The 26,289-nt window shown below is 41.4% G+C and overlaps 1 protein-coding gene across 2 annotated transcripts in view; it reads right to left on the reverse strand.

Annotated features, from left to right (window-relative positions):
• Positions 1-7,085: 7,085 nt before the first annotated feature.
• The window catches only part of slc9a1a (solute carrier family 9 member A1a), a 37,619-nt gene continuing 18,415 nt past the window's right edge, over positions 7,086-26,289 (reverse strand). The window contains exons 4-13 of one of the 2 annotated variants that reach the window (XM_079561889.1): positions 25,492-25,712; positions 24,854-25,056; positions 22,291-22,380; positions 19,870-19,940; positions 19,423-19,599; positions 18,202-18,322; positions 17,866-17,958; positions 17,653-17,734; positions 10,619-10,675; positions 7,086-9,987 (exon numbers count right to left, since the gene is read on the reverse strand). In XM_079561889.1, coding sequence (XP_079418015.1) covers positions 9,734-9,987; positions 10,619-10,675; positions 17,653-17,734; positions 17,866-17,958; positions 18,202-18,322; positions 19,423-19,599; positions 19,870-19,940; positions 22,291-22,380; positions 24,854-25,056; positions 25,492-25,712 — 1,369 coding nt within the window. In that variant the 3' untranslated portion in view covers positions 7,086-9,733. The remainder of the gene's footprint in view (positions 9,988-10,618; positions 10,676-17,652; positions 17,735-17,865; positions 17,959-18,201; positions 18,323-19,422; positions 19,600-19,869; positions 19,941-22,290; positions 22,381-24,853; positions 25,057-25,491; positions 25,713-26,289) is intronic. The other variant, XM_079561890.1, reaches the window with a different exon arrangement.

The following is a 26,289-nucleotide window of genomic DNA, read 5'->3' on the forward strand; positions in this document are numbered from 1 at the left end:
GGTGTCCCAGTCCCAGGAGGGAAAATATGCAGCCCAGCAGTTACCAAGGAGACCGCTGTGCATGACACACTGAATAGGACAACATGGCACCATAAACCTACAATAAATGTTTTTGTTTTGTCTTTGTTTCAACTCTGCAGCTTTAATCCATTATAAAACCTCTTCCAGGGGATCTCCAGGATCTTTTGAAGGAGAAACTGATTGGCTGCCTCTTAAATGAAATCCAATCCCGGGAGACAGCGCAGGTCACCCGGTGCTGAGATAGCAGGCCAAAAAGTCCAAGGTCCTTTTCGCTGGAAACCGTTCAGCGGGGAACGCAGTGATTTGTATCATAATGAATCCTTATCGCTTTAAGTCAAAGGCATTATCAGTTATGTCCATCTTTATAGCCATTGCATTTCTCAACGACGCCAACTCCTCAACGTTTTCCACCAGATTTATTTATTTATTGTTGAATTACAGTGATGACTTATCTGTGGTAGAAACACATTTGTCAGTGTGAGGAAACTGAGCAAACTCATTCAGAGCTTGTCCATTTGTGTCAGATAACTGGATATTTTTACTCTCATGAAAATGTCTTGTCCTGTGTTTCCTCTCAGGGCATGACCATCAAGCCGCTGGTGGAGCTTTTGGCAGTGAAAAAGAAGCAAGAGGCCAAGCGCACAATCAATGAAGAGATCCACACACAGGTAATGTCCGCAATACCAACATTAACATTTTTTAATTGTATTTTTTACTGTAGACTTAGATATAGACATTTGCCTGTATTTCCTGCTGTGTGGCAGTAATAATGAGTATTTGACTAAAACATGTTCAGACAGTGTGCCCAGCTGCATCACAAACAAAATATGGCAGAATCAAATCCTACGTTTTTCTATAAGGATGTTTTCATACATAGTAGCTCACTCTTAATAAAATATTTAAACTGGCAGTTCACATAGCACAAAATTAGTGCTGCGATTCTCATCTATTTTCCTTTAAGCGACACAGTGACCCCCAACAACCCAATAATTTTATTCCAGAGCAAATAAAGATTAAAAAAAAGGACAATTGCCCTCTTTATTTGCACCTCTATCAACCTGTGTTGGGCACCCACTGCTCAGGGTTGGGAATCACTGCTCAAAACTGGAAGATTGCTTCCACCTACTGGCCAAATACTACAACTGCACGTTATTTCATAGCCTGGCCAGCCGTACGCACTTCTTTCTCTTTATATTTGAAAGAAAGTGTCTCCACTTTAGGATAAACAGAGGAATAGTCTGTTGTGCCAGGCTAGTTATTTCAGCCCACACTTTTTCTTTAATTCTAGACTAACAAGCACACACTGTAGCTCTCATGTGTAGCTCTCATGTGTTTTTACCAGTCTGATCATAAAGAGTAGAGCTCATGCAGCCACCCACAGCTCTCTTTAGGGCAGAGTGGTGAGTCATACTGGCCTTCGCCTCTAAACTCTAACACGTGAGATCAGAGAGTCCACTGCAGCCTGCACAGCACTGAAGATACAACCCGAGGTTTACTCCATTTGTGCATCAATCTTTCATGTGGTGGTCGCAGTTGTCCACTGCTATAGGTTTGTTGAGGAAACATTTATTGGAACCTTCATCTCAGCGATGAAATGACTGTATTGCCCCTTTGACGTTTTGAAAATTCATCCTTGCTTCATCCTGCTCGATGCGCCCCCTCGGCATTTCTTTAAGAATAGAGCTGACAGCAGAGGCAGAGGGACAGACTGTAATTTGCGCGTCTTGGTCAAATTGAATTTTCTCTTAAGTCGTCTGCGTGTGTGATTATGGAGCAGACACAGGACGAGAGTCAGGGCTGGTCTGGATTACAACTTACCAGACGACTCATGCGACCTTCGTTCAGCTCCCTTTTGTGAGTCAATTTTGTGAACCTCCTAGTTAAAGCCACACTGTGAAACATTCCAGGTGATATGCTGATTGATGCATCCATCAATACCAAATGTGGTCCTAGTGATCGGCTAGAAAACAATGAAGCTATTTCTTTTACAGCGGTTTAGCAAAATGAAGCATTTTTGGGTATTTTTCTTAATAACAGCAGACATTTTGGATTAGAGCCTGCACTAAAATGAAATTGCGTATCGGTTTATCATTAGCTGTTTACTTTTTATGGGAACAGGAGCGCTGATATTTCAACATCAGGATCAATTGGAGAAACAAAGTAGCACCCAGAGAGCTGCAGTAAAATATACCACCCTTATTGGAAGCAGGTGCCTTAAATAACTTTCCTAACTTCCTAACTCCTAACTTCCTAACTACTGTCAACTGTGACGCAAAGCAAAGCATGACTTTCTCCAAATCCTTGCTCCTTGGCACTACCGACTTCTGAAGATACGCTTTCATAAACAAGCTGTTAAATGATGGTTTTAAGTTCAAAGGTGGTGAATGCTGTCAGAATTCATACCAGAGTCAATTGAGCGAAGACTAGCTGGAAGAGAAAAGGAAAACTCTTATTAAAGGAGGCTGGAATTGGGTTTGGGTGATAGTGACATGACTTTGATTCGGACTCGGACATTGAACACCTTGTACTAGAGAACAGCTGTGCAGGTAATTCGTTTCTCGAATCCACGGTTGGCGAGCTGCCATAATGTCACGTGAGTAACGTGACACCGGAAAAGACTAGAATGACTTGCAGACAGACTTTTTTCTGTAATTGGATCCGCTCAACTTCGTCACCCCATGATCAGCCTGCGGTGTCATTACTTACCCAAAGACGCCTTATTTACCTCAACATCTCCTCTGGTGCACTTGCTGCACTTTACACAAGTCCTTTTCTTTCACAGCTGTACAAGTCGGCAATCTCTCCTTTGTGTATTATATGGATCAATTACTTACTTTTTCACCAAAATGAAACTACTAATTGCGCAAAAGTACCTTATGTGCATTGTGTGATAAGTTCTATGCAAAATCAATAACATCTGATAACATCTGTATCAGTCACTTTATCGATCACCTGTACTATGACTGTACTTGCACTGCCACCTGCACATTGTACAAACTTTGTGTTTTTTACATCTTCAAATGTATAAAAGGTGAGCTGGGCATGACGTTATTATTATTAGAATTATTATTATTATTGCTGTTAATGTTACTTTATCATCATCATTGCTATCAACATCCAATCATGTTTTTATCACAATCATCTGGAGAGCAATAGTAATGCCAAGCCCTGTGAGGGTTCATATACAGACTCTCAATTGGTGAACCCATTAGTAATCATCAGTTTAGTTTATTTATTTATTTGAGCAGGGACAGTGTACAATATACATCAACCTCAAAGGGAGAGATGCGTTGTACCAGGTTATAGCACTTGTGCTAATTTCCACCTGTAGTCCCTGGGCAGACTGATGTCAACAGACAAAGTCATAAAAATACTAATGCAGAATAATACATTTCCCCAAAAACAGCATTAAAATCAATACACACTTCATTCATTCCAAAGCATTAAATTGCACACTCTTGCAATCAATCAATGCACTGACCTTTCACTAAATTAGCGCTTAAAAGTGTCTTGTGAGCTAATGCCAACTCAAATCCAGTCAAGCTTCTGCCACTTGTGGAGTCACACATCCAATGACCACTAAACATTGTGCCATAAGATGTCAATGATAAAGAAACCACAGACCCCTGAATGGGGACAGGCCTGTCCCCATTCAATTTAAATCGTTATAATTTTACTGGGACAGTTACATCCAGTCTTTCCATGAATGGCCTTTGAAGCCATACATACTATGTATTTGTTTGTTTTAGTGCAGACCATACTAGTTAAGTATGTTTGGGTGCTCTTTGCTCAAGTCTTCAGGAGCAAAAGCTGCTTGTTCCATAGTGAGAAAATCCATGTATAGCATACTTCTATCCATTTATCAATCTGACCCCTAAATGTGGTAGATGGGTTGACAACAGCTGAAAACATCTGTATTGTATATGTTTGGAATCTGAAAAGTCTCCTTTTTCCATCCATCCATCCATCTTCTTTTCCTCTTTTCCGTTTCCGGGTCGTGGGGGCAGCTGTTGGAGCTGCCCAAATCACATTGCACCAGCCCCCGATGGCTCCTCCTGCAGGTGGTGGGTCCACGGAAGGACGGCCTCACGATTACCCGGGCCTGTTGGTCTCTCATAAGGGTTTCTGAACCACTCTTTATCTGACCCGTCGGACCTGTTTGCCATGGGGGAGACCCTACCAGGGGCACGAAGCCCCCAACAGAGCTCCCAGGATCATTCGGGTGCTCAAACCTCTCCACCACGTTAAGGTGGCGGTTCCAGGAGGGGTAGTCTCCTTTTTATTTCTATAAATCAAACTGCTATGGAACTTTACCTCTATGTTACTTCCTGTAAGTAGCTTAAAAAATCTAATACAAATAACTTTTCTGCCCAACATTTGTTCCTAAACAGATGTTAATCATCTAAATAAGTCATATTTTCAAAAGCATAAAAACCTGTCATATGCACTTTAATAATATCTTAGGATGCATCATATAATCTCTATTATTGTTATGCATCTAATCCATTCACCAACATTGTGACTGTTTGACAATTGTCTATTGTGATAAAAAACAACAACAAAAAATACACTACAATAGCTTTGTTAAGAAAAACCTTTATTTTGGTACACAGTCCTGTAAGTAGATTCATTTTAGTGATTGTTAAAGAACATGGATAGCTTTGTTAATAGAAAATCTGTCTGCATTTATCATCAGGAACCAATCTCTGTACAAAACACACATTGTATTTATAACCCCAAATACATTAAAATAATTATTGCAAATATAAGTGATCAGTACAATACACAAAATAAGAAAAAAAAAAACTTTGACGATGGCAGCCATTACGCAGAGAATCCAATTCAAAACAGTCAGTGAACACAGTCCAAACTACATTGACGCCGTTTATTGCCGACTCGTGCAGCTGTGAAACAAAAGGACTTGTGTAAAGGAGATGTTGAGGTAAATCAGGAGTCTTTGGGTGAGCAATGCCATCGCAGACTGATTATGGGTTAGGGACGTAGTTGAGCGGATGCAATTACAGCTTAAAAAAGTCATTATCGTCTTTTCCAATATAACGTTGCCTAGAAACAAGATGATTCGTACAAGTCTCTCATATAAATTCTGACAGCATTCAAACTGTCTCTTAAAAGCTGTATATTCTGAAAAGTGTATATTCAGAGGTCGGTAATGCCGAGGAGCTAAATCAGTCAAATGCAAGTCACAAGTTAATCTCATTTAAGAACAGTTTCCTATTCTTTTCCATGAAGAATATTCACTCAATAGGCTGTGCGCAAAGACTGTTTTTTGGCAAACTTCCTGCTGGCCAGTGTAGGGTAAAGACTTCTTCCTGTCCACATTTTAATGCCAATTAATGATAAATCAGATTTAAAAGACCTAGTGTGTTTCTTAAAAATAGCATTTACTAGTGTTAAATTAGCGTTAGCCTTTAGCTTCAAAGATTAAACACTTCCGGTTACAAACATAGAAATCTCCTCCAGTCAAGTATTTACACCGGGAGTAAAGTTTTTAACATACTGTAATTACTACCTATTATTACCAGCTACTTGAATTTCTCTAAAAATGCAGAAATACAGCCAATTCCTTTCAAAGTTCTTTAGGGACACGCCCCCAAAACCACCTGTGAGATCATGTATGACGGAATACACAAGGGTTTGGAGAAAGTGATGCTTTACTTTGGGCCACAATTGACAGGTTTGGCCTTGTTCTTTTGATGAGGGAGAAAATGGGTCCACCAAAAACCAAATGTCTCTACCCCTGACGTAAAAGCGTGGTTATGAAAGCATATCTTCAGAGGTTGGTAGTGCCAAGGCACCAAAGCAGGCAAATGCGAGTTCCGAAAATGACAAGTCAGAGTCTGAGAATTGAGTACTACGAAAGCTAAAAGTATAAGTAAGTTAAAGTAAGTTTCCAATTACATCAAGCATAGTTCCGGTGGCCATTTTGAATACCGAAGTAGAATTATGCAGTACTACAACATGTAGCAATATCTCTACTCAGGATGAAAATGAAAGACAACTGATTGACAGTGGCATTTTTATGTACTCGTAATCATTGCTCAGGAAGATAACAGTTAACACACGGCTCCTGACAGCGCACATTTATGTGATTTAACCAGCAAATGTGGCACAGATGCTGCGGCTCTGTCTGCTGAGCTACAGCAGGATTTACTAAAGATCTGCTTCACTCTTCAGACTAAATCAACACATCAAAGAGGAAACAGAAAACCTTTCTCTGTGATTTTTACAGTTTGCCATGTCAACTGAGTCAGTGTTAAAGCTGCTCAAGACGATAGCATGCTACCGGATAGCATTTACCTTCAACCATTGATTCAGTCAACTTCAACACGATAAACACATGTGTGGCTCACATCTATGAACACTGAGGAAATACTACAGAAACAGCTCAGGTCTGACATCTGTCTCATGTTGTATCCAAGGCTAGATGTTTGTGGTTCAGGGTTTTCTCTTGGAGAGGTCAGAGCTGAGCTATTGAAGCTAAATGCTAAACGGTAGCATGCTGAAGTCTTGAGTAGCTTAGACACACTGACTCACTGGTTTCCTCACATAAACTCTGGTGCCGTGTTATTACTGTTATCTTCTTGAGCAATGATTACGAGTAAATAAAACTGTCACTGTCAATCAATTGTCTTTCATTTTCATCCTGAGTAGAGATATTGTTACACGTTGTAGCACTGCATAATTCTATTTCGGTATTCAAAATGGCCACCATAACAACAAAAGTCACATGAATGTCATGTTATTGTTACCACAAAATAACAATGGTGTCAAGCAAACAGACATAATCAGCTGCCTTTAGATAAATGGACAAAGGTCTACACTCCGAGAAGAAAATACCAGGTCGCCAGGGTTACCGTGCACAGATCCAGACCTTATTTGTCTTGTGAAACTATTCATCTGTAAAATGCCTTGTGTAACCTGCACAGCTAATTCAACACGGGGAAGAGTTGCTGGAATGCTACACGACGGTAAACAATCTTAAAAATGTGCAGATGATTCACTTTAAAACACAAAAAACTGTTGAAAATGATGTAAGACGCTGCTTAAACATTCATAAAGATTCATTTTAATTGTACCACACTGAAGTGACGAGTCCAAAACAGCATGAGGACCGTCGTCGTAAAGGGTTTGAATGGGAAGGCTAGGATTTGTTTGGTGCATGACGAAGGCAGATATGAAAATAAATAAAATACAAAAATAGTTCTTCAAGAGGCTCTATGGCTTTAAAGTTTTTTTGCACAAACAAAAATGACAAAATGATAGTGTCTCAAAAATGTTGTTAAATCAAGTATGAAAACGGTGTTTACGTATCGTACAGTCTTTGGACTAACATGAACATTTCAGTCGGTCTCCATTCCCAATTTACAACGTCTGATAAACATCTTATTCATTTATGAAAAAATACAACACTCTTGTAGAATATGCACATTCTTTGATAGAAACATCGCATCTTATCTACAAACCTGCACTGAAGCGGGAGTTACGAAACATGACAAAACTGGGCCCTGGGGAGACTTCTGAATATACAGTAATCATTTACTGAAAGAGACACATCACAAGCTTCATGTGAGATAATGCACACATTTAAAGCCGTTCTGTGCAGCACTTCACCAAAAAAATATGACGAAAAATACCTAAAAAGGATTAATTTTGCTAAGCCGCTGCAAAAGAAATAGCTTTGTTGTTGTTAGGCCGATCATGAGGACCACATTTGGTTTTGATGGATGGGCAGCTGCAGCAGTGGCGAAGCAGCATATCACCTGGAATGTTTCACAGTGTGGCTTTAACGAGGAGGTTCACAAAAGGGAGCTGACAGAAGGTCGCATGAGTCGCCTGGTAAGTTGTAATCCAGACCAGCCCTGACTCTCGTCCTGTGTCTGCTCCATAATCACACACGCAGACGACTTAAGAGACAATTCAATTTGACCAAGACGCGCAAATTACAGTCTGTCCCTCTGCCTCTGCTGAAATGCCGAGGGGGCGCATCGAGCAGTCAGGTGGAAAGGATGTATTTTCAAAAACGTCCAAGTCTTTTGGTCGAAGTCAAAGGGGCAATACTGTCGTTTACAGATCTTAAAAAAAATAACTGGGACAACCTTGTCTTATTCCCCTGCCAGTCCTTCAGTGGTAATGCGAATCCTCTAAATGTAAGGCAACACTTAAAAAGGAAGAGGGAGCTTTGAGCGGCCACTTACTCCAAAAAAAAAAAAAGCTTTGAAACTTGAGTGCTCTATTTAAACGTCAAGAAATGACCACATCGCCAAATGCCATTCTCACCACACTAGACTGTTTGTACAAAACATTTTCTTCCTTCCTTTCAGGTTGACATACAATGCCCGCCTAAACAAATGTCTCTCCCAAACAGAACAAACGACTCTCTTCAGGAGTATTTTATGTGACAGTACGATCTCTTTCTTTTATTGCACAGGACTGAATATCTTGAGTTGTAGCAGTGAACGATCGTGAATGTGATTTTTGTTTTTCAGTTGTAAACACTAGATTGATGCTGTGATTGCCGAGTCAAGCCAAGAGTGTCATAAATTCACAACTATGTCATTTATAGGTAATTGTTTAATATACGGAGCAGCTATGCAAATACATGCACAAATAGCTAGATAGATTTCTAACAAAATATATCTGTATGAAAGTTTTAGTTCATGTTTTGATGTGCACAGTTATGTTTTTTTTTTAACTAAAAGAGTTAGTTTTTAAAGGGCTTTAATAAATATATAGCAATAGTCATATATTAACATTTACAATTACATTTAGTTACTGCATAGATGTACATTGTCTTTTCTTTCCTTTGCCAAAACATACCTCTTTGCCGGCCTTTAAATTAACCCTGAATGACAAAATAAAGCGCTTGTAAACAAAATTTGGTTCAAAAGGAGCACTTAAAGCATAAAAAAACCCGAGCCATCTCTAACTTAAGGCTGCACAGAAGGATGCGTTTTCTAATTGGAGAACCAGCTATTTAAACTGACATCAAAACATCTGTGCTGCATCGCTGCCTTTTAATGAGTTCCCCAAACACTCCCGGCGCGTCATGTTCAACACTGACTCTCAAATTAAAGTAAGGGTGCCCACGCGGCTCATTTTTACAACCAGAAGACAAGGCCACAAGTCCCCCAAACGGACTATAAAAAGTGTGTTTCAACTAAACACTTCTCCTGCCACCAACAGTGGCTCTGAACAGAATGCCTCGCATCTGTGGAAAAAATAATAATAAAAAAGACGCCCCTGAAATCAAACATGTGTTAATTAGGATTTAAACAGATTGCACCAAGTGAAAAAAAAAAGACACATAAAATAAGGCAAAATAGTTGGAACTCGTAGCTACACAGCTCTGTGAACGTTTGGATATCCAGCAGTATTAATTAGACGTGGGCCCGATCGGACGTGGACACAAAGTGCGGTTTTAAAGGTGGACACTTACAGCAGATTCCTTGGTAAATATAATTAAGAGCACGTGAAAGTGAAATCAAAAGTGACATTGATAATAAAAACAAATCAAAACAGTCCGAACCTTTGGTAATGCATAGTTCTTTCCTGAATGTCTATCTCGAGCTGACAGGCGATTCCGATCCTGTTTAAAGAATAAAATAAAGCATAACGACAAACAGGAGGCTGTTTGCAAATGGGTTCATTCGCCCCGAAGCGAGGGCGAGGGGGACGAGTCCTTTCCTGCGTCCTACTTCAGGAAGGGTTCGTCCTCGTCTTCGTCCGCACTGGGTCCCGGGTCGCTCAGACACCGGGTGAGTTTCTGCTGGTCGCGCTCACCCTCCCCGGACCTCGACGAAGGAGCTTTCATCATCAGCCCCTGGTCCTCGTCCTTCTTCAGCTCGTTCAACAGGGTCACAGAGTCAGGGGACTGGGGGGACGCCAAGTCTACCTGGATGGTGGGCACGTCGTCCGTGTTGGACTTGGTGCTGCGGGCCTGTGGGTCTGTGAGAATAATACAGTCAATAAATCATATTTAACTATGTACTCAACAAAGATGAGATGGAGAATACCATGCGATTGACACAGAACTCGGCACAAAATGAACATTTACAGAGCAACGGAGGGGAAGCATATGAGTCACCAGCATTATTGTTGTAATTCTTAATGGATTACAAGAAATGTAGCTGCTAAATGAGGAGCAACAAAGGATTAATGACTAAATGCTGGCACACAGTACAGAAACTAAAAGATTTGTTTCATGGTGTGCTACTCAGTCCACCTTGGATTCATCAAATAGCTACTGGTAGAGCACCACTTTTAATACATTTTGTGTCACCTTTAAATGAATTACATGGACTGTTTCTGTCAAAGGCATTCACTGTAGTTAAATAGATTCTTAGTTAGATTCTTTGTTCGTGTTTCACCATATTTGAAAACATTATTAAAAACTTGATCATTATAAATACCGTAAACAAAACTCATGGGATCTAAATCCTTCAGAACAATCCTCATGATACAAATAACAGTAATAAAAGTTAAAGAATTTTAGCTTGAATGTTAACTTGACTTGAAGGTGAAGCATGCATGTTAGTTGCTTCTGGGATAGCCATTACAAACTGCACTCTCCACATACCTGACCCCATTACGCTTTCTTTCTGCTGCTGAGCAGGTTTGAAATCAGTCTCTCTGCCTAAAATCAAAACCACACACCGACTTAGATGAAGTCAATGGAGAAAATGGATGGAGAGTTTAAATGTATGTATTTATTTCCTTTGTCTTATCATCATCATATAAAATCATATAAAATCATCATCACATAAAGAAAAAATGTATAATTGGCTTGAAAGTAGCACAGACTATCACTTTAAAGGCACAGGGAAGTGGTTCAATTTAATCTACAGTGACTTCTAGCTAACTCTGTTTCTTTGACCTGTTCATTTCGCTATTTTATAAATTGATCCATAAAATACATCTAAATTGTGATGATTATCAAGCACGAGTAGAAATGTTGAAAGCCTTGGGCGAGTTAGGTCATAAGCGGTTAGGCTTTTCTCATAGAATTATAAAACTGTGAATGCAAATGCTTTGAATTCGGCCAAGTAATAATAATGAATTAGCCTAAATATCAGCAATTCATTTTCTCGTAGGAGGTGTGTGGTTTACGATTGTCCATAGTCGTTTATTGGGCTGAATGTCTATCATGCGTCTGTATGTAGCCACAGCCAATCGTATCAATCAATGTATCCAATGACGTATGACGTACCCGCTGTAAACTTTCTTACTAAACTGGTCTAAAGCTTGACCAAAAGATCAAGCTGTCATGTTGGATCTGTAAATAAACTTGTTTTTTATCCGTAAACAAACTACAAGCTTCCGTATGTCAAATAGTGCGTCATTGTCTTGCCGTCCCTCCTCGTTCTGTGATTGGTCCCCAGATCAATGCGAAGATTTCGAACATGGTCCCCAGGTGGGTGTGAAGTTCGCAATGATTTGAGCGCACACAGCAGCGTGGGTATTCCCAGGCTAATAATTAATATAATTATTACAGAAAAATGAACTTTATGTGATTGATTGCGATTAAAAAATTAATCCATTGACAGCACTAGTTAGGATCGAATGCTGCTTCTCCTTTTTATTCCAAACAGCTCTGACAAAAACGTAACAGGAGGATTTTGAGTGAATGACATTTTTTTAATCTTTCTTTGTTGTTTGTATTCGATGCTCTGCTAAAACATGTGCTACTAATCATCTTCACGGTCAGATTTAGAAGTATTTATGTAACTCATAATGTCTCACGGTTCTTGTATAGTTGTGGTGAGGGGTGTGTTTTGGGGTGCACCGTGGGGGAGGGTGGTCCGGCGCTTGTCCGCTTCTCGGGACAAAGTTACCTCGCTGTTTCAAAGGTGGCGTATTTAGCGATGCAATTGCTGGGTTGCAGGTGACATCACTGCATTCTAAAGGCCTATACTATTATATAGAGGGAAAATTATTTTGTTTTTGAGGACATTTTTGGTCTTGTACAGCGAGATCATGGACCCAGTGACTGATACATCCAGGGGGAGGACATTGAGGAGGTGGACAGTTTCAAGTACCTGGGTGTTCACCTCAACAATAAACTGGACTGGTCCCACAACACCAACTCCCTGTACAAGAAGGGCCAAAGTCGCCTTCACCTTCTGAGGAGACTGAGGTCGTTCGGAGTGAGCAGGCCTCTGCTCAGGACTTTTTATGACTCTGTGGTGGCCTCTGCTCTCCACTACGCTGCCGTATATACAACTCAAATTATGTGAATAGAATTTTAAGTGTGATTTAAATGTGTAACTGTAGCGACGGAATCTGGCAAATATTCCGTTACCATGGTTGTTCCAGAAATGTGTCTCATTTGCATACTTCTGAGAACTAGACCATTTGACCATTAGCTACTTGGCACTCGCGCACTCGCACACACCTGTTAAACTCACGCAGAAAGCTAACTCTGACGCAGTACAAGAGATATCTCTCAAGTTATTTACAAACCTCTTACATCACAGACAGTCCACACGTCTGGAACTATGGAGAAGACAGCCTTTATTCAAGGAAAAATGGTGGAGAAAGAAAAACCACGACTCCTGGGAGGACTTCCTCCGCTACCTGGCATGGAAGGACGGCTAGTCAAGCCGATTCCAAGTTATTCACAGGACAATAAGGACTTTGAAATACAGGGACGGAAAAAATACCTAAAGAAGAAGAAGACAAAGACGGACAAACGTGAATCTCTGTCCAACCAGTTAGATAATCTGCTGGATGAGCTCGGGTTTGACACTGAAGTTGTCAAAGAACCGTCTAAAGATGACAAGAGCATTGCTTTTGAGGAGAAAACAAAGAGGAGACGGGGTGAGGCAATGACAAACAGTACAAGTTCTTTGCCTTGCATTACGCCTCAGCCCAAAAAAGGTCAGTTGGAGCCACTGACAAATTCACTGAAGTGTTCTCGTACTAGTGAATCATGCAGTATTTTGGGCAAAACTCAGGACATATTGTCCCCTCACTTGCCTGACCTGGGAGTCAAAGCTACGAAGGCTAAAGCAATGACCAAGAGCACACTTTCAAGTACTCTATCAGGTAACAAAGAAACCAAAGGAGAGGAGGAAAGTAGCTATAGTTGGTCTTGGAATAGACCAAAACCACCTTCAGAAGATGAGGAAAGCGTCATTGAAGAGATAATAGAAGGACTGGATTTGTCAGAAGACAAGAAAAGCATGTCAGAAGGAAAAGATGCTCATTATTCTTCAGATTTTGAAGAATCCTTGCACAGGCTGTCCAATGATTCAGATGATGGAGCGAGCAGACTTTCAAAGATTTGTTCAACCAATGAAGACACCACGTCAGAGGAAGAAATAAACTATATTTCTCCTCTGAGTGGACCAAAAAAGAAAACTATGAGAGAACCTGGGAGAACCGTGAAGAAGGTTGTCTTTTTGGAAAGGGAGGAATCTGAGGAATCCAAAAAAGCACCTCTACTCACACAACTTCCTCCACTCAAAGGCATGACGCCTCGGCCAAAGAGCGTCCAGCTGGAGCCACTGACACCACTGAAAGGTCCCTGTCCCAGTGGATTTTCCAGTTTTTTGACTCCCCTGCCTGTACTGGGAGTTCAATCTTCACAGAGTGATGCAGGTCTGCCTGAGCGCACATCTGAACTTGTGGAGAATTCTGCGCCTGCAATAACCAAGGATAGACTTTCAAGTACTTCTTCCTCCAACAAAGAAACCAAGTCAATGGAAGAAAGTCACAATTATTTGCCTTTGAATAAATCAAAACAACCTTCAGATAGTGAGGAGGTAACAGAAGAAGGGCATCTTGTGGAGCAGGAATCAGGAGAGGATCTTTTGAAAGACCAAACCATTGCAACGCACAAGGCCTGTCTTTCACCGAGTCATCTGAAGTCTTCACGTTCACCACCTCACAACTTGAGTGCATCTTTTGGCCGGGAGAGTGCAGAGATCTCAATATGCCATTCAGGACTTAGTCAAGATGCAGAACTGTCAAATCATTCAGACAAAAATGAAGACTTTGACATGCAACAAAACATAAAGGACCCTGTAGAGGAAGAGAAAGAGGCATTGATGAAGGAAAAACAGAAAAGGCTTCAGGAGTTTCAGGACGCTCTGCATAGGCAAGAAGAAGAGGAGGAGAGATTACTCAAGGCTGAGAGTGAAAAAAGACTGAGGGCTCTACGCCAGTCCGTGAAGGCACGGAGAAGAAAAGAAGAGAGTAAACTCACCAAAGAGTCTGACAAAAACATGGTGGAGCTCAAAGAATCTCTTAGAGCTAATGAGAAGGAACAAGACCTAAGACTAAGGCAGGAGAGTAATGCTCTTCTAGACCAAATCCGTACTGGCATAGCACTAGGGCAAGAAAGAAAGATTATAAAACTAAAGGCTCAAAAGCATAAAGAAATCCAAGAACAGAGAGCAGAACTGCTGCAGCTCAAGGAAGCTCACCAGCGAGAGATGGACAGCATCACAGAGAAACACAAGGATGAAATGACTTTTCATAAGCAACAACTACAATCAAGATTCACAGAAGAAAAGGAGCAGCTTCAGGCGTCTCACTCTCGTGAACTGGAGAAACTTAACATAAAACATCAGCTCAACATAGAAAAAATGCAAAAAGAAAACTCTGTGAAACAGTCACAGTTGCAAGAGCAGTCAAAGGTGCTGGAGCTAAGGGAGAGCCAACTGAAGAACATAATGGTCTCCCTGCAATCTCAAGAGAACGCATTGGCTGAAAAGAGAAAATGTTTTGCATCTACAGAAGAAGATGTCGACCAACAAATCAAACATCAACTCAAGAAGGAGCAAGACAGAGCCAAGGAGGAAAGTGACAAGGTCAAAGCACAACGGCAGAGATGTGACATCGAGCAGAAGGACAGCAAAGAGGAGCCAAACTCACTGGAGACACAGGTCAAACTCATCAGCCTTCGACTTAGTGAGCTTGAGGCAAACTTTTACAGAAAGGCTTCAGAAAAACCTGGTCCAAATAGAGACCCCACTTTGGTCTTGGAGGACCTGGAAACACCGCTGTCTTTCCCAGCTGACCACAGGACCAGGAGCAGCAGCAAAAGTGATTGGAATGTTTCTTCATGTGCAGATGACATTCAGAGCAACAAAGTAATCCTTGAAAACAGCAGACGTAGCTGCCAACAGCGAGAGGCGAGCTCCACTCTGAACACAGGACCGGCGAACCAAGTATTGTCTCACACGCCACTCTGTCAAAGCGGCTATAGCACACCCTTGAAACACAGTGCCAGAGAAGTGAACAATCAAAGACCGGAGGATGTCATCAACAGTAACAACAGATTTCAGAGCTACTACAAACCCCCCAATGTTCTACCGTCTGGAGGCTGCCTGATTCAGATCAGTTTGGACCACAACAATGACGTTCGAGTATATCACGGTCAGTGAGCGCACATGCAGATAGATAACAGAAGTTTTGGAGATCTTCAGTAGGCTTTCAAGCCCTGCGCTTCAACCCTCATGGGGATCTTCTGCAGCAAAACTTAGGGATATTTCAGGATTTTTGACATAGGGCCTCATTTCCTAGTTATCCAGAGTGTTGCTGATCCCTGGAGATATATATATATTTTGTAATTCATGCAGTTCTTATGTTTGAAGAGTTTCGTGACGCTAGGCTAATGCAAGGCTAGCGCATTTCTACGATGTCATCTAGCCTGCATTAAGAACAGTCTTACACAGCCCAGGTGCTCTGTGGAGTGTGTAAGACTGTTTTTAATGCAGGCTAGATGACATCTTAGAAATGCACTAGCCTTGCATTAGCCTAGCGCCACGAAACTCTTCAAACACAAGAACTGCATGAATTAAAAAAAAATATATCTCCAGGGATCAGCAACACTCTGGATAACTAGGAAATGAGGCCCTATGTCAAAAAACCTGAAATATCCCTTTAAAGCAAACAATAAATGAGCTATAAACCTGAGCTATATCTTCATTTATTTTCTTTCTACACATTTTAAGGTAAACATATTACTTATCATAATAGAGTATTGGATGTGTATCCGACCCCACAAAGCAGAAGCTTAACTGAATTTGATATAGCATTTAGCTCAGAGGACACTTTTATACACTAATTTGTATCTAAAGTAAAATCTCAAAAGGTCTGTACATTCATTAATGATCTGTAACTCAGCTTCAACCTACATGTGATCAATGGTTTGACAACAGCTGAAAAAATCTGGATCATTCATAATTTCAAAATGTTTGGTGGCTAATGCTGACGACTATAGGAAAAATACATTGAGCAGACTAACTCGTGGACTAGCCTACTTGCCAACTGTCCTTATACGTTAGGATTAGGCCTGTCAAAATTAAAGCTTTAACTCACGATTAATCAAAACAATAATTAATCGTGACTAATTTAATTAATCGCATCATATGTGTGGACCAAACACACTTCTGTATCTGAGCTCACACATGACCTGAAAGACAAAGCACTTGTATTGACTAATCCAGGGGTCTCCAACCATGTTCACATGATGGTGGAGGTACTTTTACGTAACAAAACCGACAGAGCTACTTATGCATCAAAGAGGCTATTTCAGTTATGCCATTTCAACTATTTTAATTTAGTTTTGTCATTAAAGTCTACTTTATGAACCTATAAGTTTGCAGATTCTTTTCAAAAAGCTCAGCATTGAAGAAAATATTTTGTCTACTTTGTGACTTGATTGCTTGAGCGTCTGTTAATTTCTGTGTCTGTGAGATCAGCAAGGTCTTGAGCTTGTGGGACCTGCCTGTAAAGGGCTTAGAACTGGCAACATACTACACATTTTTTTCAGTCTTAAAAGATCTTGTAAAGAATTGGTAGGTTCACACTAAACGACTGAATTTAGTGCAATTATAGAACAACTGGGGGTTCACACATAACGACTGAGAATCACGAGAGTGGAAACACTACACGAGTCTGTCAAACAGCTGATGCTGATGTATTATCACACAGCAGTGCATCTCTTCTGCTCGATTTCTCTCTTTAGAGGAGAAAAACTGACCCCAGATCAGCAAAGATAGGCCACTGTTTGTGAGCGTGGGAAACACGTGCGTGTCCTGATTGCTCAGCAGTGTCATGTGATCACTGTCGGCCCGACACGGTTCTGAGGCGCATGTTTGAGTTTTCCTGAACTTGTTCATAGTTCCTTCAAATGGAAATTAAAAGTTGGCAAGACGAAGGAGCTGGATGCATTTCCAGTGGATTTAATAATAGTAAGAGGAGGTGTACAGACAGTAGGAGACAGCGGAGAGAAGTAGCTGAATTGTCCTAACGCACAGTAAGTGCATCTAAACTCTGTTCAATTAGCTGTTTGTGCCGCTGTTATGATGAGGTAGCTTGAGTACTTTTACTTTATTGGCCCCTGAACTCCACGTCTTCACTTTTGGGACAGTAAAAAAATAAATCAATCAACCACACTTTTCCTGTGCATCCAAAGTTGGGCTTAAAACATGTTTGAGTTTCTGCGACTGAGGCTTAGTCGCCCACATTTACATGATTGAACACGAGTCCAGTCCTTGACCCTCCCACACTACAAGACAGGACACTCTGCAACTGCCCTCAAGTCGTTATGACTCGGGAAGACTCATCACGGCTGAAAATCAGCTTAAGATCATGTTTTACCTGAGGCCAGTCTGGCTCTACTCATGACGGGGGTGTCGGGGGGAGCGGCGGGCACAGTCAGGTAGTTATTGATGTCCTTCATCTGAGAAAAAGAAGGAGAAAGAAAAGGTAATGGTATAAAACACAATAGAAATCTAAAAACAAGAATAAAACCCAAACCATGCGTGTGTTTAAAGATTTCTGTTAAAAAGGAGAGTCGGGTCAAATTCAAACCTGTTTTTGGATCACCCTCTTCCTGAGTATAATGTCACCGATGCCCTCTTCAAAAGGATCAGCCACCAGAGTGTGTCGGTTGTAACTGTGTAGCTGAAAAAAAAAGAAAAATAAAGTGCCTCTATAAGTCATTACTAGATTCCTGATATATTAAGTACATCTATCGATTCATACGACTTCTTACACATCAATCAAATCAATGTGATATCCAGTATCTACTAATGTGACGAGCATCAACACTGTTTCAGCACAGACAAAACGAGATGTGCGCTGATATGACTAGAACACTGAAGGACAGCAGACACATCCAGATCTTTTATAGCACAGTTGTTGTACCCTTTGCCGTGTCCTCTGGAGGTTGGTGCGGAGCATGTTCCGGATCTCGTCCTCTTTCCCTTTAGACAGCTTTGGCAGCATCCTCTCGGGCTGCTCTACTGGCTTCTTGGGCTGGATGTTCCTGGAGCATAAAATAATGAGTAACTGGCAACTCCCAGAGGATTATATATAGACCCCTGTCTTCCGTCTGAAATTTTTGCAAGATATGGGCAAAAAAAAAGTTCTGATTTAAATTTCAGTTGACCTTTTGCAAAAGCCCTGCCTCCTTAGCCAATGTTTGCTGGCTCTGTCATTAGTGGAGGTTATCACGTATCGTAATGGGGGAGAAGTGCGTCAAAGTGACTCTTTTTGGTGCAATACCAGGGTGACATCGTCCAGATTGAGGCAAAATGGTTTGCAATGTGCAGTGAAAGAATATATTTAAAATATACAACGTAGGGAACACTTCAACTATTGTGGCTAAAGCACCAGTGTGCTTTTAAGAAATCGGAAAATACCCTGAATGAAACCGGTAGTGTGGAGTAGTCATACTCTTGCACCACCGGGTAAGTACTCTTCTTATGTTAGTCCAGTATTGACTAAAATTTGGCCAGTCTGGGGTCTGCCCATGCCCAGACAGCCCCTGTTGCTCCTGGCTGTGAAGAAGAGAGAAGCTGCAGTGGCTTTGTCTCTCCCGCGCAGCTGTGGGTCTGCAATATACCATCAATCTTTATTCTCTTATTCTCCAACACAGACACAATGGGCCCGATCTTGTGTTTCTAAACACAGACTATAGCGTAGACTTTTTCAGCTGACGAGGGACGCACTGTGAAATCTTCCTGCTTCAGACCTGGCACATTAAGTGGGCTGTACGTGGGCTGGACAGACACCCAAGGGCCAATGGCAATAACTGTATGTAGAACAACTCTTTTCCTCCAACCAGACTCTTGCCGTGGCCATGAAGGAACGAGGGCAAGGGAGAGGAGCAAGTGAACATGTGCTTTGGTTAGATCGCGTTTCGGCCATGTGCTGATGGCATATGGTAAACAAGTATTAGCTTGGCTCTGGTTAGCAGTGTTTTGTTTCGCTCGTTGAGAACGATATGCAGCAAATGGCCAATGAACAATGACCATTTTGGGGTCTTGCGAAAGGTCAATTGAATGTATCAAATTACAAAATCTGCATAGTGCAAAGTGAATGAATGCGAGACACTGGCAGCCATCTTTAAAACAAGTTACTTACTGCATGGAAACAGTAGAGGGCAGAGCAGAGGGCACCTTGCTTCCTCCTCCCTTCTCCACCTGCTCAATGGCTTGTTTCATCTCCATCTTGTGGAAAAAGGAGAGCAGCTGCGGCTCCTCACAGCGAGTTCCTGCGATCAGGTACCTCTTCAAATACTTCTTATTGTAGCGATTCAGTCTGAAAGAAAACAAAAGTGGTATTGGAATACTACATTTATATTAAAACTGTTATGAATATTTTCTCCTTTTGTAGGGTTAGGCTTAAAAGGCTCACATTCCGGTAAACCCTTTTCTTTTTTGCTCGCCTTAGACCATAACGTTGAACACTAATGAAGAGGAGTTGGGTTTTGTTTCACTCATACATGTGTGTGGAGTGATCCATTCATTGTGTGAAATGAGGCTTCTCTACTCGTCGGATTAACTTGAACTTTACTGTAACTATTCTTACTTGTCCTTCCAGTGGTGATGTCCATAGTGGCCACAAATGTCCTCGATTCCGGTCAGGAGGTGGTCAAGGAACTGCGGAAAGAAGGATAAAGTATTGTTTTTGTAGCTTTATCAGACGTTCCTTTGCTGCTCCTTGTACCCTCCTGTACCCCCACAGTCACAGTCAATGCTTTAAAGGTCATATTGCTAACTTCATCATCACCGGCAGTGGGACGGCTTAGCGAATGGATTTTTGCAGAGGAGCCCTGCAGAGAGCGCGTGTGATTGATGGCTCGGTGTTTAGTGCGCTCTCTGGTCGCCTCTGAGCTGATGCTGTACTCCAGAATAAGAGGCTGGTCCCAGGTCCCTCAGCTGTGCTCACTAATCCTTGACATGACAACCGCCCGTTTCTATGACAACCCACAGCTCCACTTCCTTTGACAGTTTCCGGGGGCTGATTGATTTACTTGAAAAATGTCCCAGCAGGGGTGTCGGCCATGTCATGGTCGGGAAATGCTCATCTGACAAGGCAGGGCCAAGAGTAAATCAAGCGGAAATCTTACATCTACTTCAGGACATTGAACCGGCGCAGTGTGATCAATATTTGGGCAGTCTCTTTTGCCTCCCCTTTATATCATTAGAAAACATAATCTAATAATAATCTTAACAAAACCAAAATAACACACTTTCAGTTTATTAACTTAATTAACTTTTTATGACTGTTTTTCATCATAGGATCTGGCATCTGTAAAGTACAGAGCTTTACAAAGCTTTCTGAAGAGACAACAGGCTCTGTGTACAAAATGTTGCATAGCACTTGCCATGATGCTAACTTGATGCTAATTTATAGTGCAGGGGTCTGCAATCTACAACGTCACGCCAGTATCTATAAATAAATAATTAAAAGTACAAATCTTTGAAACTTGATTGTAATAGAAAGGAATACAGGGGGATCTGGAGGGTCCTTGCCTGGAAAGTTTGGACAAATAATTTGGCCACTGTCTTCATTGTGGGTCAGATTTTGCCGAGTACTAAAGCAGCTAGTCACTCAGATAAATAAATACACTTTATGGATTTTACTTTTCCCATCAAATATCGAAATAAAAGAGCCACCATCTAAACCCATTTTCATGAAATACACTTGGCTTTAAGTCTATTTAAGTTGTCTACTGTTTTTTTTTAGCTTATTTTATTTTAATTGACCTTAACTGTAGACAGGAAGTAGTCGTCACCCTACACTAGCCAACAAGAAGTTAGCCAAAAACATTGCACAGAGCCTATTGGCAGTAAATGGAGGCTGTAAGAACAAACACTTCTTTTAACACCTTTTCGATTGTAAGAGGTGTTTTTGAATTATGAGCATGACAAATGTTACCAGTAAAACAATTGTTTTATTGTTGAAGACAGAGACATTTGTTATGATTTATTAAATATAACATTTCTGTCTACAAAGCAGAAATGTCACTAAAGCCATATTAGACCAGCCCATCATCATCATTTGATGCTTTATCGGTGAGATGAAGGCTCCAATAAATGTTCCCTCAGACCTACCAACAAACCTATAGCAGTGGACAACTGCGACCACCACATGAAAGGTTGATGCACAAGTGGAGTAAACCTCGGTTGTATCTTCAGTGCTGTGCAGGCTGCAGTGGACTCTCTGATCTCACGTGTTAGAGTTTAGAGGCGAAGGCCAGTATGACTCACCACTCAGCCCTAAAGAGAGCTGTGGGTGGCTGCATGAGCTCTACTCTTTATGATCAGACTGGTAAAAACACATGAGAGCTACACATGAGCGCGACAGTGTGTGCTTGTTAGTCTAGAATTAAAGAAAAGTGTGGGCTGAAATAACTAGCCTGGCACAACAGACTATTCCCCTGTTTATCCTAAAGTGGAGACACTTTCTTTCAAATATAAAGAGAAAGAAGTGCGTACGGCTGGCCAGGCTATGAAATAACGTGCAGTTGTAGTATTTGGCCAGTAGGTGGAAGCAATCTTCCAGTTTTCAGCAGTGATTCCCAACCCTGGGCAGTGGGTGTCCAATACAGGTTGATAGAGGTGCAATTAAAGAGGGCAATTGTCCTTTTTTATATTTATTTGTTCTGGAATAATATTCTGTAAGATTAGGGTTGTTGGGGGTCACTGTGTCGCTTAAAGGAAAATAGATGAGAATCGCAGCACTAATTTTGTGCTATGTGAACTGCCAGTTTAAATATTTTAATAAGAGTGAGCTACTATGTATGAAAACATCCTTATAGAAAAACGTAGGATTTGATTCTGCCATATTTTGTTTGTGATGCAGCTGGGCACACTGTCTGAATATGTTTTAGTCAAATACTCATTATTGCTGCCACACAGCAGGAAATACAGGCAAATGTCTATATCTACGTCTATAGTACAAAATACAAGTAAAAAATGTTAATGTTGGTATGACGGACATTACCTGTGTGTGGATCTCTTCATTGATTGTGCGCTTGGCCTCTTGCTTCTTTTTCACTGCCAAAAGCTCCACCAGCGGCTTGATGGTCATGCCCTGAGAGGAAACACAGGACAAGACATTTTCATGAGAGTAAAAATATCCAGTTATCTGACACAAATGGACAAGCTCTGAATGAGTTTGCTCAGTTTCCTGAGCAATTTTTTTACAGGTCATGCAGAAAATATCTCACACTGACAAATGTGTTTCTACCACAGATAAGTCAATCTGATTCTGATTTCAACATCTCTAACCCTAATGTCTGACAAAAGGAACCCAAAAAGTGATACTGTAACACACAAGTCATATCACTGTAATTCAACAATAAATAAATACATCTGGTGGAAAACGTTGAGGAGTTGGTGTCGTTGAGAAATGCAATGGCTATAAAGATGGACATAACTGATAATGCCTTTGACTTAAAGCGATAAGGATTCATTATGATACAAATCACTGCGTTCCCCGCTGAACGGTTTCCAGCGAAAAGGACCTTGGACTTCTTGGCCTGCTATCTCAGCCCCGGGTGACCTGCGCTGTCTCCCGGGTATTGAATTAAACATTGCTGCGATGTAGCCTCAGAGTAGACATTTGGATTTCATTTAAGAGGCAGCCAATCAGTTTCTCCTTCAAAAGATCCTGGAGATCCCCTGGAAGAGGTTTTTATAATGGATTAAAGCTGCAGAGTTGAAACAAAGGAACAACCCATTTATTGTAGGTTTATGGTGCCATGTTGTCCTATTCAGTGTGTCATGCACAGCGGTCTCCTTGGTAACTGCTGGGCTGCATATTTTTCCTCCTGGGACTGGGACACCGACTGAGGATTATGCTTTGTGTCAACTCTTAATGGTCCAGTATTAACCAACTGTGTCATACGTCAGTGAAAGCTCCCAGTCGGTTTGAGTTTAAAGGTGTTCATCAAGGCCACAGAAAAAGTTTGAGCTCCTGCCGAGTAAACACCAGCTTAAATTACATGAAAAACAACATCTATAAAAACTGTGGATACTGGTTTAAACTGGTACATTTTGGGGCCCCCCTGAAGTGCCTCTGAGGCCCCCCATGTTGGGAACCACTGATATAGAGAGAGGCTACTGTAATATGTATTGTGTAGGAGCCATTATTTTTCATCACTAGTGTTTAAGTTGGGCACAGTTGACCTACATTACATTCTACCACTGGGGGGCAGGGTGGAGGCAAGTTCATATGGAAACACAGGTGTCATCAGGGCCCGTTACAAAGAAAATGACTTTTTTATCAGCCTTTGATTGATTTGATCAATTAAACCTCAATATCAGGCTGCAAAAAAAAAAACTGCCACACGTCTGTTTGAAACTTCCACATGATTGTGTTGGTGCTTCAGTCGTGTTCATGAGAAGTCGCGAGAATAAAGTTTGTCCACAAGAGGTCAGTGTTCAAAAAGAATGAAACGGCTCAGAGACTTCGAAGCATATGACACTGCTAGGAAAGCCTCAAAGTGTTACAAGGCTTCACCCGCCCTTCACTACTATAAAGGCATTTATAGTTTATAATTAATCCAAGTTATGTGTTATATGTTTCATGTTGCACGATTGAAGCAACAAAAACTTCCTCCCACTCCTTTTCGAGTTTATGTATAGCATTATGTTTATATGTAAGTATATATGTCATGAATGCATGTTAAAATGTCGCAAAAGCTGCACATGTTAATGTAAAAAATGGTGTAAAAATTGTATATATATTGTACATTGAACTCGGAATAAAAAATAAACAAACAAACAAACAAAAACAAAATCCTGTTAACCAACAATGGCAATAAAAACTATAAATAAAGGATTAAGTCAAGTGTTAGATTTGGCTGTAGCTCTGGGACTGAGCCTAAATGAAATCTTAGTTCTTTAAAATAATGAACCAGAGCCACTTTCTCCTTGTCACTCTCAGCTTGAGTCCAGATCAACACCGGCTTGCGCCGACGAGCACGCGCATGTGTGAGCACGTTCAAGTCGTCATTTGTGGAAAAATACACTTCTCCTGAAACTCTTTAGTTTGGGTATTTGTGAATGATGTTTCACATGTTTCACTTTTGAAAGCTTTTTACAGCAGGCTAGAGGCATTCTGAGTAGTAGAAGCAAGTTTTGAATGTTAACACTGCATGTCTTTCACGTGCGCTTGTCTCACTACGTGCACGGCTGGAGAGGGAGGCCGTGGGACAGAGTGGGGATGGTCCAGCACGTGCGTTTCCGGGCGGGGTAGCGGGGATGAACAGATCTGATGCAGATAATACATCCATGAGAGGGGAGTGAGCCTTTTTTGTGGGCTTATTTTAAGATGACTGTTAAGGCTAGAGCTTATTGGTCCGGATGGACTGGCCCGGGGGCCTTTATGATATCGGGTTTCGGTACCCATCCCTAAGTATCAGTAACAGAACTGATGGAAACTCCAGGAAAAGAAGGTGAAACAACCTCAATTTCTAAACAGCAATATTAACAACTTTGTCCAAATGACTACTACCACTTTGTTACAATAAAATAAGTAATAGATATTAGATGTGCTTTACCTGGACAAACACAGTGAAGAAAACGACAGTGATGATGGCTGTTAGGAACATGTTTTTCTGGGGAAAATGCTTTTCGTCGAGCAGGAAGCCCAAAGAGAAGGCGATGGCGCCTCGCAGGCCTCCGTAGGCGATGATGAACTGGTCCTTGGTGGTGAGCTTCACAATGCGGACCTTGTTCATAAGGTAGGTCAGACCGATCACACCTGGACAGGAAAAGTAGACCATTATAGTTGATAGTATAGTTGATGTGTGTATGCAAATGTGTCATTATTATCTAAACAATTTGGACACAAAATCGAACCAAGCAGTGCCAATGCAGAAAGAAGTGGATTTAACACTGTCTACTTTGCATCACCGAGGCCTCCTATTTGTCAGCCTCAGTAATACTACAAATGAATGGGAGGATTGTTTTCTCTTCAGTAACATGACATTTACCCTACGCAATTCTTCTTATTATTTCATTTCAACTGTTTTACTGTTTGATTGCACTTTATAATGTTTGTTGTACAACACTTTGGGCAGATGTAGCCGTTTTTAAATATGCTATATAAATAAACTTGACATTATCCTTCTAGTGTAGCGCATACATGTGCTGAAGAGTATATAATTCTGGAAAGGAAGGAACATAGTTAACTGACCAATGACTCTTGCGATCAGGCACAGAATGACGGTGGCTGTCACAAAGATCCAGTTCCACGAGTGGTGTTTCCCGTCCACAGTGGCGACGCCCAGGAAGATGAAAATCAGGGTCTCGCTCACGCTGCTCCACATCTTCAGGAAGTATTTGATGGTCGTGTGGGACTTGTGCGATATGTTGGCTTCCACGTAGGGCTTCATCACAGCTCCACATGCAATTAATCTGGCGGGAAAAAGTCAACATAAAATATCAGCATGGCAGAAAGTTTTTTGTGGGATTTCTTTTTTTTACTGCAGAGAGTCCATAATGCTCCTGAAGAAAGCAGCTTTTTCTAAAAGTGTACAAACAGCTAGCCTATGAGCTAAAGACATTTGAGACCTTCGAATTTCTTCTTCTGAAACACTGAAGAGGCACCAAGAGCATCCCACAGTGGAGGCGTCACAAGAGGCACAACAGGGAACAAAAAAGGGACAAACAAGGAGGTATCCGGGCAAGACTCGCAGCTAAGCCACACATGCCTTCTATGGTTCTGGCTAATGGAAGTTCACTGGAGAATAAAACAAATCAACTGCTAAGCTCTTCTTAGAAGTTGGTGAAAGACTGTTGTGGAGGGGTTTGCAGGAGGAAGAGTAAAGAGGAGGTGGAGCTGACCAGTGCAGGACACCACGCTCTGAAACAGGGATAAACCGAGGAGGCGCTGCACTGTTTCAGAGGATCAGAGGAGACTCAAGGCAGCCGGCCAGGTTTCCTCCGGGTGCTACGGTTTCCCCGACCTCCAAAAACATGCTGGTCAGGTTGG

Source organism: Gobius niger (genome assembly GCF_951799975.1).
Source record: "Gobius niger genome assembly, chromosome: 8".
Lineage (NCBI taxonomy): Eukaryota > Metazoa > Chordata > Actinopteri > Gobiiformes > Gobiidae > Gobius > Gobius niger.